The 19,268-nt window shown below is 56.6% G+C and overlaps 1 protein-coding gene across 6 annotated transcripts in view; it reads right to left on the bottom strand.

Annotated features, from left to right (window-relative positions):
- The window catches only part of NRXN2 (neurexin 2), a 117,241-nt gene that overhangs the window by 33,962 nt on the left and 64,011 nt on the right, over positions 1–19,268 (bottom strand). For 4 of the 6 annotated variants that reach the window (XM_025357373.1, XM_025357374.1, XM_025357376.1 and 1 more), the window contains 6 exons: positions 13,440–13,466; positions 11,780–11,899; positions 11,000–11,381; positions 10,190–10,380; positions 8,484–8,657; positions 7,969–8,088 (listed from right to left, as the gene is read on the bottom strand). In XM_025357373.1, the coding sequence (XP_025213158.1) occupies positions 7,969–8,088; positions 8,484–8,657; positions 10,190–10,380; positions 11,000–11,381; positions 11,780–11,899; positions 13,440–13,466 (1,014 nt within the window). Of the gene's footprint in view, positions 1–2,365; positions 3,353–7,968; positions 8,089–8,483; positions 8,658–10,189; positions 10,381–10,999; positions 11,382–11,779; positions 11,900–13,439; positions 13,467–19,268 lie in introns of those variants that run through there. The other 2 variants (XM_025357375.1, XM_025357378.1) reach the window with 2 other exon arrangements.

Below are 19,268 nucleotides of genomic sequence, written 5' to 3'. Positions count from 1 at the left end.
TTCCATACCCTGTCCCCCATACTCTTCTGGCCACTTTCACTCCCTCTGTCCAGCTTTTGCTCCTTCACAGAATCTTTCTTGGGCACTCTGGCTCCCAGGCCCTCCTTTCTACCTGCTCAGGGTCCCTCAGCCAGTTCCTCTCTCCTACACCTTCCTCTTCCACACTCTCTTCATCCTGCAAAATCCCCCAGTATCCCTGACTTCCTTTACCTGTCTCACTCCTTCAGCTTTGTCTCACTGCCCAGAAAGACCATGGCCTATCTGGGCACCTTTGGGGGCAACACTGGGCCTCGAGGGAGCCAGAAGGAGACAATGAAAGAGGGAGGAAGGTAACAAAGAGCCAGAGAGTTCCTGGGGAGGGGGAGGGAGTTAAGGTCCAGGAGCAAGGGTTTGGGTGGGGTCGTGGAAGAAGAGAAGGAAACTGAAGAGTGTTGCCTGAGAGGAGCCAGGTGGCACAGAGATAAGATGAGGCAAACTGTGTTGGGGATGAGAGAATAAAAGAATGGAGTAAAGAGTTTGAAGGAAGTGCTCCAGAGAAATTGGATGAAGAGAAAACGGAAGCATGAAAAGGGAAATAGATAAAGTAGGAGAAAAGGAAGAAGACCAGCAAATGAGCAGAAAGATTGGAGGTGATACGGTGGCACAACTGGGAAGCAAAGATGGACTGGCATGGAGCAAGAATGGGAAGGCAACCAGGGTCACAGATGGGAAGGGCGCAAAATACAGGAATGGAAGATGATGGAGGAACAAAAATGGAGTAAAGAATGAGAGGCGATGGAGAAACAGAAACAGGAAGTGATGAGGGTACAAGGATAGGAAGGGAGAGAAGTGCAGAAATGGGAGGCCACCTGGGTACAGAGAGAGAACTGATGAAGGCACAGCAATGAGAGGGAATGGGAGCATGGAGGTGTCAGAGAACTCCGATGGGAGGTGATGAACATGGAAGGTGAGGAGAGAGGGGCACAGAGGGGAGAGGACATGGATAGGAGGACAGATATGTGAGGTGTTGAGAGCACAGGGGTGGGATGAGATGGGATGGGATGGGATGGGATGGGATGGGAAGGGATGAGATGGGATGGGATGGGATGGAGGCACAGAAATGGGAGGTGAGAGAGGTACAGAGATGGAGGTAATGGGGCTACCCTCTGAAAGGTAATGACAAGGTGCAGAGATGGGAAGTGATGAGTAGACTAAAATGGGACGTGAGGAGGTCCCTGGGATGCAAGTGACAGAAGCTCTGAGATGGAATGTGGAGGGACTGAGGTGGAAAGTGATGGGCTTAAATGAGCTGAAATAAAATGTAAAGAGGGCCGGACGTAGAAGGTAATGGGGAGGACAGAGCTTGGGAGTGATGGGGGCACAGAGTATGGAGGACAGAGATGGAAGGTGACAGGTACAGAAGTGAGAAGAGATGGCATGGAGAGAATCTTAGGGGTCTAAGATATGAAGTAATGGGGGGCCTGAGATGGGGCTGAGGAAGGATGGAAATGAGAAGGTGATGGGGTCTGAGAAGGAAGGTGAAGTTTTTCAATGGATGGTTATGAGGGGCAGAGATAGGAGGTGATTGTAAGTGGACAGTGATAGAGAACTGACACAGGAGGGGAAGCCTGGAAACGGGAAGTGCTGGGCCTACAGAAGTGAGATGCTGGGGGTCAGAGGTAGAGACAGAGCAGAGATGAGGGGACATGGAGGGGAGACACTAGAGATAAGGGGAAGGAGGATGGGAGAATGGTGAGACAGTGGAGTGAATTGGGAGGTAATGGAAGGCCAGTCGTCAGAAAAGAAGGGAAGGTTGTTGGAGGGATGGAGGTAAAACAGAGACATACATGAAGAGGTCAAGGAGGAAGAGATATGTCAGAGGCAGAGATGACAGATGTGACAGAGGTGGGAGGGAGGTGAAGGGGGAGAGATGACAGACCAGCGATGGAAGGGTGAGGGTGAGGCAGAGGTGGAGGCAAGACAGATGGAGAGATGATAAGGGGCCGAGATGGAGGAGGTGATGCGGAAGAGAAATGGAAGGCAGAGCTGCACGGAGAGGATGAAAGGACAGACAGGGCGGGGAGGGTAAGGAAGTAGAAGGAGATAATGAACCAGACCTAGGGGTAAGCAGGTTTAGGTGAGGCGAGGAAGCAAAGTGCTGAAGACAGAGATGAGGGTGATGGGGGAGAGGAGAGATGGAGGCAAGGGTGGGGCTGAGATGATGGGAGCTGGAGATTGGAGGTGAAGGGGCTCCGGGACGCAAAGCAGGGGGGCCAGACTCGGCGTGCACAGCTGGGGTGGGGCCCACGGGGGCCCGGCTGCGCACACGGGAAGCCCCCCCGCCCCCGGGGCCAACCGGGTGGCCGGCATCGACAGTGCCACTTACCGTGGCCGCCGCGGGTGAGGAAGGGCATGCGGTTGATGGCGATGGGCACGGTGCCGTGCTTGCTGTGGAAGTGGTGGACGTGGTGGGTGGTGCTGAGGCTGGAGGAGACCCGGGCCCCCTCGGCCGCCCCCAGCAGCAGCAGCAGCAGCAGCGGCAACAGCAGCAGCAGAGGTGGCGGCAGCGGCGGCGGTGGCGGCGGCGGCAGGGGCCCAGCCAGGGCGGGGGGGCGGCGCGGGCACCCCCCCGGCCCGCTCCCCCCGGGGGGCATTTCGGCCCGGGGGCGACCGCCTCACAGCCCCATGGCCGGGGGCGGGGACGCGGGGCTGCGCAGCCCCGCGAAGCCCCCCTCCGGCTCCGAGCTCCGGGAGCGGGGTAGGGATGAAGCGGAGGTAAACCAGGGCCCAAGCCTCGGTCCGGAGCCAATAAAATCAACTGGATCCCGCCGGGAAATCGGGGGTCCGCGGAGCGGCAACACCAAGGTCCAGGATGCCTGGGTCCATCGCGAGGAGCTAGGGGTCTCTCTGCATCCCGGCGGGGTCGGAGCGGCGCAGAGGGCCGTCAGAAACCCGGGGGAGCGCCCGGGGGAGGGGGCATGGTGCCGAGTGGAGAGGGAGGGGAGCGCGGGGGCCAAGCAGGGAGGGGAGAGCGAGGGAAATCCTGCGGAAAAACCGAGCCGGGGAGGAGGGCGGTGCGGGCTGGAGGAGAAAAGAGGGACGGAGGCCTGGTTCTCCCGAAAGCAGGAGACCGACGGCGACTAGAGCCGGCCGAGCTGCTGCTGCCGCTGCTGCCCGACGGAGGCCGGGGGAAAGGAGGGAGCGGCCGGGGGAAGGGGGGCGGGAGAAGGGGGAAGGGAAGCAAATCCGGGTGAGGGGGGAATGAAGGGATAGGAGAGGAGGGGAGAGGAGAGGAGGGGAGCGGGGCTGAGCAGAGGAAAGGCGCGAGCCTGCGAGATTCCGGCGGAGAGATGGAGGCAGCGGAGTGTTGCTGCAGAGGCTGAGAGGGCTGGAAGGGAGAGGGAGGGAGGGAGAGAGGGAGAAAGAGAGGGAGGGAGGGAAGGAGAGCGGAGAGGGGAGGGGAAGCGCGGGAGGAGGAGGGGGCAGGGCAGAGGGACCAGAGCGGCTCCCGATCTGCGGGCGGCGCTGGGCAGCTCCGCCGCGCGGCACCTGGCTAGCCCGCTCGCCGCTCGCCTCTCCTCTGCGCGCGCCCGCCCCTCCCCCGCGCCTGGACGCGCGCGCTCCTCCTGCACCCCCCTCCTCGAGAAGGGACCCTGCTGAATAATGGAACGGGATTGAGGCTAGCAAGAGAGGCCACTTTCTTCCTCCCCGCCCACCCCACCTGGATGAACCCCAATAATGCTCCCTGGCACAGCCTGCTGAGATGCCGCGGCGGCCACCTCTGCACGCACCCCTCAGAACGCACACGCACACTGAGATGTGTACCGGCTTGGGTATGGAAACATCCACGTGCCCATACGGGCACAGTGTGCGGCCAGGCACACAGGCTCAGACACATACATGGATGCATGTGCTCACAAACATGGGCACACCAACTCACTCTCAGGGGAGCATGTACACATGCTCACCGGGCATACATGCGTGCACACACACGTTTGATCACAGGCCATGAATGGCCAACATACACACAGACACCCCTGCCCTCCAAGCTCACCCTCCAAAATAGGGTCCACAGCATACAGTGCACCCAGAGCCTTCAGGTACTCAGGAGTAAGACATGCCACACACATACAGCTCCCCACCACCTCCCCAAAAGGCTGCTCCCCCAGCCCCTTGCACAAGCCTCTCCTGGACTCCTCCAATCTTTCCTCTCCATTCCCACTGCCCCTCCCCTGGCTCCAACCTCTCTCTCCATGGTGGAGTCTAGAGGACACCTGCCCACGGAGTGTCCCACTTAGGACAAAACCCTTCCTGGGCCACGAATGTCAAGCTGAGGAAACCACTTCTCCTTCAGGATGCCCTCCAATTGGGATCTGTCCCCCAAACTTTTGGACGCCTCTGGAAAGCACCTGTGGCCCCAGAGGTAAGCACAGAGACTCCTTTCCCATCACCCGGTATGCACCAACCTGCTCAGACAGCGGAGAGGGTGGGAAGGCAGAGGGTAGAGGAGAAGGGAAAGGAGAGAGGTGGAGAGGGCACCTGGGGGAGCTGAAGAAACAGTGCAGCAGAGTGAGGAGGAGGGCTGGGTAAGGAAAGGACAGGAGGCAGGGGTGGGTGAAGTGAGAAAGGGGAGGGGCTGGAGAGAGCTGGCTCCTGCTTATTGATTCTGAACTCCATTTGGGAGCAAAAACTGTCACCACGGGCCCCATGTGCCACCCCCAGTTCCAGGATGTAATCAGTACCCAGGACATCTCCCCAGTGCTGCTGCCAGTCCTCCACCCCTACTACATGCCAGGGCTGGATTTGGACCCCAGGCCTTTAGAAGTGAAGAAAGCGGTCCTCAGAGGCACCCAGAGGAGGCTTCTGGTGATGCAGTGCTGGAGGAGAGACTGCAGGCCAGGAGCAGGGCTGGGGCCCCCAGAGGCCACGTCCCCCTGACCTCTCTATCCCGTTCTTGGGCCCCTGGATCTGGAATATAGACTGACACAGCTCTGAGCAGGCAGAAAATTTATGGTCCCACAGGGAGGGAGGGAGGAGCTGGTGGCGAGAGGAGAGGAAGGGAAACCGCCTAGAGGCCAATCAATACCAGTGAGTGGGAACTGGAGAAAGATGGGGGTGGAGGGCAAGGTTGAGAAGGGAGGGGGAGACATAGAGGGTAAAAAAGAAGGGAGAGACAGAGGTGTGCAAGAGATCAATAGAGGCTGCAGAGATGAACAGAGACAGGGAGGCAGAGATGGTAAGGAACTGACTGCCGGGAGAGGCAGGAGACAGGCTCTGAAAGACAGAGGAGCAAGCAGGCCTGATGGGAACACCTCAGTCCCAAATCTCAGGCCTGGGAAGTGTCTCCTTTTAGCCACCCTTTCTCATTTCATATTCTCTTTTTCATTCACTGTCCACTTTCCTCCATCATATCTTTTCTCTCCTGTCTTCCCAAAGGAGATACTCATAAGCCTTAAAGGAACACAAAGTTCACTGCACCCCCAGGAGTAGCCCCCATGTCACAAATGGAGAAATTGAGGTGGTAAGTGGGGAAAAGTTGTTCTGCAGGTGTGACCTCTCCTCACCCTAGTCTCTTCCCCACCAGAGAGCTCCAGCCCGCAGCCCCACCCTTCAGAGGACAGGACCTGCTCCTTCCACCTTTGCCATTTCCACCCTCCTTCCTCTCTTGAGACCAAGACCTGCCTGTGCCCCCAGGGCCTCCCAGGGGTGAAGGCAGAGCTAACTGAACAGGTCTCTCTGCTGGGTTCCAGCTTGACCTTATATATCACAGGGCCCCAAGAAGACGTGCCATAGAAAGAGAGCATGAAAAACCAGAGACAAGCTAGGAAGGAGGAGTAGCCCTGGGAGAAGAGAGGATTGGGCCCCACTCCCAAGATTCCTGCCCTGCCCTCCAGGGGCGGAGATCTCAGCATTACCCCAGAGCCAGAGCTCAGAGCAGCAACACACTGAGCCCTGTGTGGCCCCCAGGTTGCACCCACCTTGTCTTAGCTCCACAGCTTTGTAGAGGCCAGTGCTTGGGGATGGTGACGCCTCCCAAGATGCGCCCTGCTCCCCAGCCCCAACTCTCCCTCCCTCCCACCAGCCTGGAACCCAAAGAAGTTGCTCTTCCCATCCCTGCTGAAAGGTGGCACAACCCCCACTTCCCATCCATCTCATGCCCCCTTTTCAGAAGGCTCCACTGTGTGGGAGTGAAGCAGTGGCGACGGGCAGCAGCGCTTCGTGATCCTGATTTCTTCCACCCCAGGCAAGAAGTGCCCACCATGGGTACCACCACCACTCCCCTGGGGACTAAATGAGCAGCAGGAAGTGACAAACAGGCGCACCTAAGTTCCAGCCGAGCTCTACCATCAACCCTCTATGACTTGGGGTGAGTAACTGCCTCTTACTGAGGCCTCGGTTTCCTTATCAGTTAAACACAAAGCCCACTGCCTTCTCTGAAGATCAAATTAAAAGGGCTTTGTAAGCTGAAAAACATGAAACTATTAGTGGGGACTGTTACCATTAAGCAACGAAGTTACCATCGTCTCCAGATCTGTGCAAAGCTGAGTTAGCTGGAGGGGAAGAGGTCCAGCCACAGCCAGGTCTCCATGCCTTGGCATTGAGGGCTGGAACACCCTCAACTGGCCATTGTCTGGAGGCTTTGGAAGGCACAGAGAGCAGCAGGTCAGGTGAGGAAAATCGTGGGGGACAGAGTGGGGATGTGGTGGTACCCAAGGGGTGGACATGCCTAAGAACATAAGGAAAGCACTGAGGGAGATGGGGTAGACATTTTTTCAAAGAGGAAAGAAAAACTAACACCACCCAAGAGCCCCTGGACCCAGTAGGTTTCTCCCGTAAGAAACTCAGGACTCATGCCCAGGTGACGAAGGTCCAGCAGTGTGGTATGGAGGCAAAGGCACTGACTGGGGTCTCACCCCAAATCTGCTATGAACTACTTCCAGAAATCGACCGTCCCTCTCCAGTCGTATTCCAAGTCTGTAAAATGGAGACGCTCCGTGATGTGTGTGTGTGTGTGTGTGTGTGCATGTGTGTGTTTCTTCCCAGGCAGCTGACTTTTCTGCTTGGTCTCTCAGCAGGACCCCAGGGAAGATGATTCAAGTGATGCTGAGGAGGCTGCACTCTGCCCACCCACTCCAGCCCCATCATCCAAGGGAAACGCCAAAGCTACCCCACAGAGTAGAAGGTTGCCTCTCCGCCATTCCTGCCTCAGCTGCCCTCCCTCTGCAGGGCTCTAACCAGCTGCTGGCTACCAACTGCTAGGGACTGGGAGCTGCTGCTGAACCTGCCCTCTCTGGGGAGGGGCCTCAAACAGAATGCAAGTTGGCAAGCAAATGTCCAGCCTGGGAGGAAAAGAACCAAGCAAAGACAGTAGGGAGTGACATTGTAGCTCAAGGGGACAAACTGCTGCTGGGATGCTTGGGGAAGAAAGAGGAGCCCATTCCAGGCAAACCGGCTGTTCAGCAGCCTAGCCTCCTGGGAGCCTCCAAAGCCTGTCCTCTGGGGTGTGGTCCTGCTCTCAGCAGGAAATAACAGATTCCCACTTCATGCCCTGAGGGCATCAAAGGGGGTGCAGGTTGTTAACAGCCCCCCTCCCTGTGCAATAGTGTGTCTGCGTGAGATACAAATACATGTAAGGCCATCACCAAAACCACACAGGACGGCAGCAAGTTCACCCCACTGAGGCCAACACCTTTGGTTCTAGGTGAAGGGATCAGGGTCCCATCAGCTGAGAACAAGGAGGAGAGGCTATCTATCAGTGGGCCCCTCCAGAGCTTCAGGCAGCAGCAATCCTGCACAGTCCCAGGAGAAAGACCCTATGAGGGGACAGCAGGCCGCAGCTCCCCTGGGACTCTGCAGACAAGGGATGAGAAGGAAGCAAGCAACACAGCTCCTGAGTGCTCAGAGGCCCTCTTTCCTCCCTGGCAGCCCCTACAGCTGGGAATGGACCCTGGTCTCCCCAAACCATCCCCAGCCCTCCCAGGCACTCACGATCATTGCAGACAGGGCCTCCGTAGGAAGTCATGGTGCAGTCGCAGGTGAAGCCATCCCACTGCTGCAAGCAGACGCCCTGGTTGGCACAGGACTCTTCAGTGCAGGTGGTGCTGGGGCCTGGAAGGGGCAGGAGAAAGGAACACCCCTGGCTCAGCCAAGCCCCCTCTCTCCCCAGGAGGTGCGGAAGCTTCAGAGTCAGGCAGAGAGGTCCTACTCTGAGTTCTGCCTGGCTGAAAGGGCCAAGTACTGATGAGAGGGATTGGGGCGGACGGGTCAGGTCTGCGACGCTTGGCCTTGGACTGTGATAAGGGGCCAGGGTGTGAGACAACAGGGAGGGCAAGTGACCCTTCACACACCTGTATCCCTGCCCCAGAACTGTGGGGGCAAGCTCCCATAAGGCCTGAGAAGGAAGGCCCCTTTGCAGAGCAGAGGCTACCTGCCCTGGTCTGCCTCTGCAGCTGGCGGTCCTGTAGCCAGTAGGGCCACGCCTCACTCCTCCACCCTCCACTCACCATCACAGCCCCTCTCCACCTGCCCAATGCGGTGCAGGGCGTCGGCGATGAGGTCTGGGAGGCGTCCGTTGAGGTCCACTGAGGCCAGGCAGCCCTGAAAGCCATCCCGGGAGGCCACCAGCTTGGGCAGGTTGCTGAACATACTCTTGCTCAGACCGCCAATGTACAACTCCCCTGCAAAGGGAGTGGGGTCAACCAAGGCATCCAGGTTCCCATTCCCTTCCCAAGACAATGGCATCTGGCTGTCAGGTCCTCCCAGCCCTCTCAGGCTCTCTGCGTTCCATCCCAGATTCCAGGTCCTTAACAGAGATCCAGAGACCTGCACAACCCGCACCCTCCGACACCTCTTCCTTCTCCACTTTGCCATCTGCCTGCTCCCCTCCCAGAGAAGCCCAGATGCCTGGGAGAGTGGGGGCTGGGGGACAGCTGGAGGAACCTGCTCTGTGCTCTCTCCCACACATTTGATTCCAGTTCCGGCCCGTAATCAGGGCCTTTCATAGATGCGCAGCCCGATCCCCTCCACCCCCATTCCCTCCCTCCCAAAGTTTCCCATTCCCAGAACTCATTCAAGCCTTTCCCAACTCTTGAGCTGTCTCCTAGGGAGTTCAAAGCCCAGCTCCCTTCCCCCAACAACTAGGGCTTGGCCTTGGGACTCTGGGAAGTTCTCCGCAACACCTGATCCCCTGCCATAGAGCCTAACCCCTGGAATCCCTGGAAGCCCTGGCCAGCCCACAGCCCAGCTTCAGTCAAGACACTGGTCAGTCTGCTGCCCTGGCCACAGGCTCAGTACAACACAAGACCCGCCAAGATAACCCCTGGGTTTGCTGGCACTTTGGATTCTCTGTGACACATCGCCCCCTTCTGAGAGCAAGGGGAATTCACAGCACTATGTCGGGAGATCTCACAGATCTCAGATTTGGGGGAGTGGGGCAGTTAATTCCATGGTCTCTGAGGACCCTCCCCAAGCTCTGACAGTTTGAGTCAGGCTGACGCCCAGGGGTTCCTATGGGGCTGAGGGCTACTTTGGGCATGTGCAAGAAGTACATCACATTGCCCTCAGTAGGCTCTGGAGAAGCTGCATCTTTCCTGTCCCAATGCTCAGGCCTTAGCTCACCCTCCTCTTCCCTGATCTCTCAGTTCACCCATTCTGGGGGCAGTCAATGACCGCTTCAATGACCACTGAAGAGGCCCTGGGGAATGTGGCACCCTGATGTGACCCTGGGCACACCAGGGAAGCCTACGTCCAAAATATCCCTAAGCTAGCCCAGCTAATGCCCAAGACAGGTGACTCGGGGACTCTAGCTCCTGCTACGTCCTTCGCCCCATATTGTCTACCTTACCCAGGAGGATGCTAAGCTCCCTATTCTCACTCCAGCCCTCAACCAACATAGGCTTCTCAACCTTGGAGGCCCAGGAGGTCCTTGGAGGGCCTGGGCTACCTACTCCTAGCTCTGAAATGAGGCCACCAAGCACCCTGTGAGATGCATCCTGCAACCAGGCATTCAGTGGTGAGATGCAGACTCGCAAGAGAGCCAAGCAGAACTTGAACAGGAAAATGTCAGGCTGGACATAGTGGAGACAGGGAAAGAGAGGTAGAAACTAGGGGCAGGGAACCGAGGGAAGCAGCGTCCCAGGAATGGGTACTCTCACTGGGGTGAGGGGTATCTGGGCTAGGGCCAGGCCTTTTCCAGAGGCCCCAGCCCCACCTTTGAGATCGAGGTTTCGGGCGCCATTGGAGTGCTGCGTGACAGTGCGGGAGTCAATCTTGAGCGTGTGCACGTTGCCTGGGTCCCTGGACACCACCACGTTGTGCCACTGGTTGTCATTGACTGGTTTGTCTGAGTTCCCCTTCATCAAGGACGGGCCATTCCCCAGGTCAAACACGTAGTGGATGTACCTGCCCCACAGTAGGGAGGAGACACGGGGTCAGGGTGGGGGTGATGCTGGGAAGGTAGGGTGAGGAGAAGCTATGGCTGGCAGGGGTCCTAGGTGCCATGGAAAGAAGGGATTGAGAGGGAGACCCCAGAAGAGAGGGACCAAAACCAATGGCAAGAGTGCTATGGTGTGAGGTCCTGTCATGGGGAGAATGTAAGGAAGGAGGGCCACCAAGGAGCTGGCTCTTGTGACACAAGCTCACAAAAGGAGCTAGAGGGGAGAGGTTTGTGGGCCAGCAGGGTCCTCTGGAGGCAGGGACTGGGCTGCTCTGGGGTGGGGTCCCCTAAGGCAACAGAGGGGCAAGACTGACTTCTGCCTGTAGAGAAGATGACAGTGGACAGAGAACAGATATAACTGGGAACTCTGGCAAGGAAGCAGCGGGGGAGTCAGCAGAGTGGAAGAGGGCGTGCTTCTCCATCTTGGCTGAAGAGGGAGCCTCTCGACTTATGGTTGGGGACCTGAATCTTGACTTGTGATCTAGGGGGATCGGACACCTCAGCCAGTAGCTGGGGGAGCTGTATGTGGTTCAGCAGGGAGCGGGGGCCACTTCCTTGACAGCCGTGCAATGCCCAGCCCCTCACCCCTTGACCAGCTCGATGACAATGAAGTCATTGCCGTTGCCTGAGTTGAACAGGAGAAGCCCATCAGGGGCCGTGGTCTTGAACTGGAAGAAGAGGTGCATGGAAGCATAGGCTTGGAGCGTAGCAAGGGCCAGGTAGCTGCTGCGACTCTTGAAAGTGACGGGATCGGCCACGATGGCACGCAGGCCAAAGCGAGCATTGAGCTCGCAGTAGGTGATGTCACCATCCTTGCACTGGTCCATGTAGGGCTGGCCGTTGAACACCAGCCCACTCAGGTGCCCGATGAAGTTGGAGGGCACCACGGAGATAAACCGCCGCTCCGTCATGATGCCCGTCTCAATGTTGTGGAACTCCAGCCGAGTATGGGCTCCTGCCATCTGTCCTGCTCAGGACAGGAGACCAAGATGAGGGGGACGGCTTTGGGGCAGGGCTGGGGCTTGGGTTCCCAGGAGCCCCCCCCCTCCACAGGAGGGCCACCCATGAGTGACATGAGCAGAGATGTCCTCAGCTAGGCACTAGCAGTCAGCACAGCTCCAAGAGGAGTGGCAGGACTCGCCAGTCAAGAGCCAACAGGCTGCCAGGGGAATGCTGCCTGCAGGGAGTTGAAATCGTTCCTGGGGTCCCGATGCCCATAACATTCACCCCGAAGGAGAAATGGCAGAGGCAGCTCGCCAGAACACCGCCCTAGGAACAGCAGCCCAGGCAGTGGTCACCAAGTACAACAGGGCCAAGCATAGGTCACTGGAGATGTGTCCACCTCCCTGGGCCCAGACCACCTACCCTCCACAGTCACGTTGTCCACAGACAGCTGCAGGCTCTTGCCACGCCGGACCACCCTCACCGTGTGCCACTCATTGTCATTGAGCTTGTGCCCCGCAAACAGCGTCTCGGGGCCTTTACCTGCGGCACCAAGGGGGGAGTGAGTAGGGCACCTATACATGCTCACAGCTGACTTCCTATATCACCTTGGACACACAGACAGCCTCCCCACCCCTGCACATGCTACATATGAACACATACATGACCAATGGCTCATATTTGGCCATACAACACACTCATGAATACAAGTACACACACTCATGGCCTCCCATCACAGCTGGAGTCCATGCACACGCAGAGCTTTTATATCCCAGTCATACATCCACTCTCAGGACTGCCCTTTGTGTGACTTTAGGAGGTGCCATGCACATAGAATATTAAGCGAATGGTGCCTCTAGAGTACCCTGAGGCCCTGCACACAGACACCCACACCTATGACCAACATACTCTTCCCCCAGATTGCTAAGGGCCTTCAGTGAGTGTGGCCAGAAGCTGTATTCCGTGTATAAACACAGACCTAAAACTCAAAACTTCACAATACCCAAATGTAAATGCAAGCCCACAGCTTCAGCCTCCACGCACATACCAGCTCCTCCATCTACAACGGGACCCAATGGGACCTTTCTACATACACATGCCTGGTTAACGTCACACACCAGCTCACGCCACCATATGTACTGCCCATAAATATGCAGGATGGCCAGAGAGGGGAAGGTTCTAGTTCTTAGGAATTATGGCCATTGACTCAAGACCAGGCTTATCAGCTTCCAGAGTCTAAAACAAAACATACTTATCTTTCAAATGCTGCTGGACTTTGTAGCACTCCCTGGTCATCCCCGGGCCGCCCAGTGCTCACTCCAGCACACACACAGCATGCCACACACACATGAAGAGCAGGGTGCCCGTGCCCAGCACACACAGTCTCTGTGCCTGGGCCTACCACGTGCATGTGCTCGCCCACATGACCCCAAGCCACACCATGCAGAAACACCCTGAGACAGAGCATTGAGCCCAGGTGCACTGGGATGTCTGGAGATGTCCACCTGCTCACTCTCCATCTCACCCCTGCTGAGAGCCCTCACTGTCACCACAGAAAGAGCCCCCATTTGGCAGAAATTCACCCCAGTTGGCACAGGAACTGAGGAGAGCTCCCTTCACACTCTCATCCTCTTTCCCGCATACCTCGCTTTCCCCCTTGTGGCCAACTCTGGAGATGCAGCAGCTTATTCCAGCCCCTCTCAGGCTCCTGCCTGCCAGCCCTTAGGACCTCAGAGCATCCCGCCACAGGTGCTACCCAAGTCTCTGCCCCAGCCCTTGATTTCTACCCCCTCCCCACCCTCCTACTGACTTGGGCAAAGGGTGTTCTTGTCTCTCCCTTCCTAGACCCAGTGAACATCCTGACTGCAGGCCCTCCCCCAGCTCTCCTTGGCTCTGCTTCATTTGGTCCCTCCTGCCTTCCACAACCACCCAACTCCACCCCACTGCCTGCACCCCTCCCCACACCCAAGGCCCAACCACCACTCGAGCCAGCTGCTCTTCCTCCCGGCCTCCCTCCCTAAATCCCAGCGTCCAGCATCCCAGTCCCCTTGGGTCTCTGCAGAAGAAGAGGGAAGCCACTTACTGGGTGCGCAGCCGACGCGCAGGCAGTCTGGGGGGGCCATGGGGCGGGCAGAGGGGAAGGGGAGACAAAAAGGTAAAACAAGTTTTTTTTTTTTTACATCCTTCACAGGGAGGGGTGTCTGCGGGCGGGGTTCCCCCCAGGGCCACTTTCCGGGGACCACGCGTGCCCAGGTGCCCTCTTCCCTTCCTCAGTTAGACCCCTGTCCCTCCTGCCCCCAAGAGGGCTCCAACCCTCCCCAGAGCTGGAAGGCAGGGCAGTCAGATGATGTGAAGAGGGCTTGTGTCCCCCTTCTTAGAGGGGACTAGACCTCTATTGTCTGAGGGAGACGGGCACCTTGGGAATCCCAGTCGTACAGGGGATCAATGGGGGCTGAGGGCTTGACCAACCCCACATCTCCCCTGTCTTTGGGAGGGAGATGGATGGGGAGAGCCAGAGTCCCTGCATCCCCTGCTCTGGGACGACTCCCTCCTCAGAGTCCAGGTGTGACTTGTCACTCCCTGTTCCCCTCTGGGCTCTGAGCTAAATGGAGGGGTCTGCCCCAGGGCCCCCTTCCCGAGGCCATACACCTCCCAAAGCCCCAGGGGCTAGCACCACCCCTACAGGAACCTTCCTTCCACCCCTTCCTATCGTGGGAAATGCCAGGCTGCCACTGGGGATGGATCAGGGGAGTCCTTCACCCTGAAGAGGACCTAGTATTAACCTGCTTTCCTAGTCAGAGAAGGTGACATAGATGGAGACAGTGCAGCCCTCAAAATATGACTTCTCTGAGAACAAAAAGCAGCTGGGGACAAGTAGCCACCATAAGCAAAGTTTCCTGCCCCTGCTCCAGTACTGGCATTGCTATCCTCTGATTTCAGGACTGGGAAGGTCCTATGTGGTCAGAAAGCACGTGTCTACACAGAGCCAGCAGCCCAGAGCCCTAAAGCCTCTGGCCATTCCTCTGGTTAGACACATCTACCAAAGGTGGGAGCCAGTCACCTCTTGCAGAAGAAATAGTGGACCAGGGTCCTATGAAATCCAGATTTAAGGCCCTCAGGATGCCTGCACCACTCCATCAAACCCCAAGCCTGACTCAGCCCAAGGGAGGGGGCTGGCTGGAGCTGCAGAAATCCTTTACTGGGAATCAGGGGAGCTCAGTCCTCGTCTCCACCCTAACACTCACTAACTCACCGTGTGACCCTGGGCAAAGCACTTCTCTCCATGCCTCAGCTTCTCTGCATGTGAGCTGAGGGAATGGATAACAGTAGGATCCTGAGCAGGAAGTAGGCAGCAGGTGGACACTGGGTTGGCTTTGCCTTTCAGAGAGGGGCAGTCTCCCAGCCCTCGATTGACAGACCCAGTACCCTGGCCTCTTGTCACTCCACCCCAAACAGGCTCTGCCTACCCCACAGCCCAGGAAGCAAAGGGGGTGAGCAGCTGGCATCCCCTGGGCCCCTGAAGGTTCCTGCAGTGGAGGTAAACTGATGCCCCTGTGGCTTTGAGGGCCACGGCCCTTCGGCAGTACAGCTGAGCTCCACACGCGTTGTCAACCGCAGCAGAAGAGTGGAGGCGAGCAGCCAGGACCCTGGGCCACAGCCTGGCACCAAGGGAGGAGCAGAGGAGCAGAGAAAGGTCAAAGGGCAGACACAGAGGGAAGTGAGAAGTCTCAGTGAGAGGAAGGAGGTAGAGAGAGTACAGAGAGAAAAGAGGAAGAAAATGGAGCAGAGGAAGGAGCAGCTACACAGAGGGGACAGGGGAGGCTGGACAGAAGAGGAAGGGGAGGACTGTCAGGGTGAGGTGGAAGGGTGCCAGGCCCTGGAGTCAGGTCACGGGTGCCCTCTTGGGGCCAGCAGAGTCTTCACCAATGAAGGGTCCAAAAAAGAAAAAAGGGGAGGCTGGACGGGCAAGCAGGTCCCCTACTGGGGAAAAGGCTCAAAGAAGGAGCTTGATTCTTCCCCTTCCCCAGCAAAGGAGCACCAGGAATGGGGGGCCCATCTGTCCAGAGAAGAGGTGTCAGCTCCAGGCTTGCCCCTGCAGAGACTCCACCCTCAGAAGCACAGGCTCCAGTAGGGTTTGCAAGAGCAAACGACTTGAAGATGGACACCCAGAGGGAAGCCAGCCCCATCCAGAAGAAAGCCAGAGACTGAGAGCGAGCAGGAGAAACCCAGTCCCTTCAACATTCACATTCACCAAAGTTCAGGGGGGCACTAACTAGTAACCTGTTAACTAATGACCTGTGCCTCAAGTGCAGGGAATAGGCAGAAGTGAGTGGTCTTGGTGGCACAGACCCACGAAGGCCCTGGCTGGACACAGAGCAGGGTCGTAGTATGAACATGTGCTGGGGAGGTGAGACAAAGCAGTCTGCATGGAAAGGAACTCAGGGGAAAGAACACCGGCTTCCCAGCCCTGCCTCACCTGGGTTCCTTCCCCACCCAGGCCCTATGGGTTGGAGACGGTGGGCCCAAGGCTCCCAGACATCTGTCTCAGAAGTGACATCACAGAGTGGCAGCATGCACTCTGTCATAGCCCTCCTTCAGAGCTGGCTCCCGGCAGCCCCCCTGACAATTATTGACCAGCCTCAGGTGGAAAGGCAATGCACCCTCCCATGACCCCAGGGATTAAAGGACTTTGGGATACAGTGTGTATTTAGCCTGATTTAAAACATGAACGAGAGTTAGATTTCTCTGTTTGATTCCAGGGGGCAGAACTAATGGGAATTTCACAACAAGTGGGAATTTCAGAAGGGCAGGATGACACTAAGAAAGAACCACTCAATCATCAGAATGTCCATCTTGGAGGTGGGAGGTAGAAGGCCTCCTACTGGTGGGCAGTGCATGAGTGATTCACGGGGTGGGAAGGGATGTTGAAGGAGGTAACCCCCTTGCAACTCAGAGATTCTTTAATTACACCACACCCTTCATGTCAGCTGCACTGACAGCTGGGACCCCAGGGGCACATCTAGTAAAGGACAGTGCCCAGCCTGGCCTGTCCTCTCCTCCCCTTCAGGGAGGGACCCAGGCCATGCTGGGATAGGGCAAAGAATCCAGGGGACTCCACCATCCTCTAGGGACAGAGATCAACTCCCCAACTCAGGGGCTGCAGACAGCAGAGCTCAAGGAACTTGCTCAGTGTTTGCAACATAGTGGGGGCTGAGGAGCCGCAGCAGGAGGCATGATAAGTTCCTTAGGATCCTTTGCCTGGAAAGAGGCAGCAGTGCCTTTTTGGCCCTCTCTTATCTAGCAAATATCCCATCTCTTGAGGCTAGCACTTAGCAATCCCACCAAGTGGTCACCCGCAGCCTCCGCTCCCTCTTCAGGCCCAGCCCAGGGTCTGTTTCAATCCACTGAGTGCCTGTGGAGCTGCAGAGATGCCTCCTGGAGCAATAGCTTCCCTCTCTACAGGATAAGATCATGAGGCCAGAGACCAAGCCTCACCAGGCTTCTCTCTGTTCCCCAGTAGACAGTCCAGCCCAGGCCTGGGGCCTTGGTGTTGCTGCCGGTCTGTGAGGCCCTGCAAGTCCTGGGGAGTAAGCAATGGGGGACAGGAATGGGGCTCTTGAAGTGATTCACGAGGGCCAGGAGGCTGAAGGAGGTGATGCCTTGCAGCTCAGAGATTCTTTACACTGCACTCTTCATATCAGCTGCACTGACAGCTGGGACCCCATGGCACACCTAGTAGAGGACAACTCCAGTCTGTCCATGCTATGTGGAAGTGGCTCCCAGGCCTGGCTCCAAACTCAGGTCTCTATTCCAATACGGTTTTCCAAGAAGGCTGGGTGGGTCTCTACTATGGGCCTTGAATCTGCACAATGGTTTCAATGGTTTCATTCCCATTCTTCCATCTGAGCCTCAAAAGCACCACAGACGTAGGCAGAGTGAAGATTCTTATCTCCATTTTAAAGATTAAAAAGAGAGAGAGAGAGAGACTCAGAGATGGGAAATGACTTACTCAACAGTAAAAGATACCAAGGTTAGGCCCCAAGTCTTCTGGCCCTGAGCCCAGAATTCTTCCCATCCCAACCCAAGGCTTGGTGGCTGGGTAGGGACCACCTGCATGTCCACAGTGCCTACACAGGAGGAATCTATAGACAGATGCGTTTGCACCAAGCTTTTGGTCGTGGATTGTCAGGAGCCATGCTAGAGATGGCATCTCAGCTCATACATGTCAGATGGGGGCAGGGGCACAGCCAGGGGTAAGAAATGGGTGGGAGGACAGTCCTGTTATCTGTTAGTCTGGGAAGCCTATTCTTAACATGATGTGTCTTCCAAGAGGCCACCTTATTCTCTGACTTCTGAGCACTTATGTGGCACAGAGAGAAAAGTGCACCCATGGAGAGGAGAGAGTGGGTCCCAAGGGCCCACAGGATAGGTTTTCCTGACCAAAGACATTGTTTCCTGTCTAATCTTAAAAGACACAAGCTTCTTCCCAGGGGCCTAAGACAGTCCAAATAAGCAAAATGCATCTGCCTTCCCTGCAAATCTAAGGCCCCAGATTTTTCCTGCTGTGTCCCCAGCAAGCACAGAGACATGTGCTTAGATGCAGACAACACGCACATGCCTAGGCAAAGTGGGGGGGAACTCACACTAGATACACAGATCTGGGCAGACTTGGAAGTACAGAGCCACTTATGGGGTTCTTGGCTGGGGCCATCCTCTTGTGACAGTTTCAGGGATGCAAGGGGCATTGTGCAGACTTGACTAGAGTGTCTCCCAGCCTGCTTTCCCCTGCAGAGCTGCTGCACACCACCTGCTCTACAGGCTGTGATTGTGGTTAGAAAGAGAGCTGAGGGGAACCCTTCAAACAACTCTGAGGCCCTGGCCACCTGCACATCTCCCCACCTCCAGTCCCCACCTCTCTCAGCAAATCTTTGTCCTAGGAATACAAAGGCCAGGTGGCCAAAAGGGGAAAAGGAAAGAACATAGTATAAATATATTTACAAGGCAATGGGTCCCCCAAAGGCCACAGTCTATCCCACAAATGCCTTGGAGACCAACGTTAGGATGAGACTCCAGATGAGTATTTAAAAGTTCAAAGTTCGGCCGAGCACAGTGGCTCACACCTGTAACCCCAGCACTTTGGGAGGCCGAGGTGGGTGGATCACAAGGCCAGGAGTTCAAGACCAGCCTGGCCAAGATGGTGAAACCCCATCTCTACTAAAAATACAAAAATTAGCCAGGCGTGGTGGCAGGCACCTGTAATCCCAGCTACTTGGGAGGTTGAGGCAGAGAATCACTTGAACCCAGGAGCAGAGATTGCAATGAGCCCAGATCATGCCACTGCACTCCAACCTGGGCAAAAGAGTAAAACTCTGTCTCAAAAAAAAAAAAAAAAAGGTGAAAGCTCTGTATTCTCTCCAGTCGTGTATTCTAACCTGCTCAGAAGAGCCCTGCTTCCCCTCTAGGTCCAGGACATAACAGGTGACCCTGATGGCCTGCAAACTTCCAGTATGGCAGGTGCTACACCTTTATAAGCTTCTAGAGGCCGGTCTGAAATGGACAGATTTGACCTCAGCCTGAACAGCTTAGGACCTCCCATTTCCAGGGTTCCCCTGTTCTGAAAGCTCCAAAAGGGTGGGGACTGCTTATTAACTGCTGTAGCCCCTGGCTTGAAACATACCTAGCATTTATATGGTGTCCCATAAATAGCTGAACGAGTGAACCTGCTGTTTTCTTTTTGCCCCGACTAGGAGAGCTGAAGCCCATGAGGAGAACCTAACAGGCTCATGGTCTGGCCCTCATGGACACCCCAGGGACTGCCAGGTGAAGTGGAGTCAAGGCCTGCTCTCAATCCTAGGCATGGGTGGAGACACGAGTCAGCATGAGTGGCCTGAGGGGGAGGGTCAGCAGCCCT

This window comes from Theropithecus gelada, chromosome 14, assembly GCF_003255815.1.
Source record: "Theropithecus gelada isolate Dixy chromosome 14, Tgel_1.0, whole genome shotgun sequence".
Classification (NCBI taxonomy): Eukaryota; Metazoa; Chordata; class Mammalia; order Primates; family Cercopithecidae; genus Theropithecus; species Theropithecus gelada.
The sequence above is the reverse complement of the archived record's forward strand: the minus strand, read 5'-3'. Positions and strand labels throughout refer to the sequence as shown.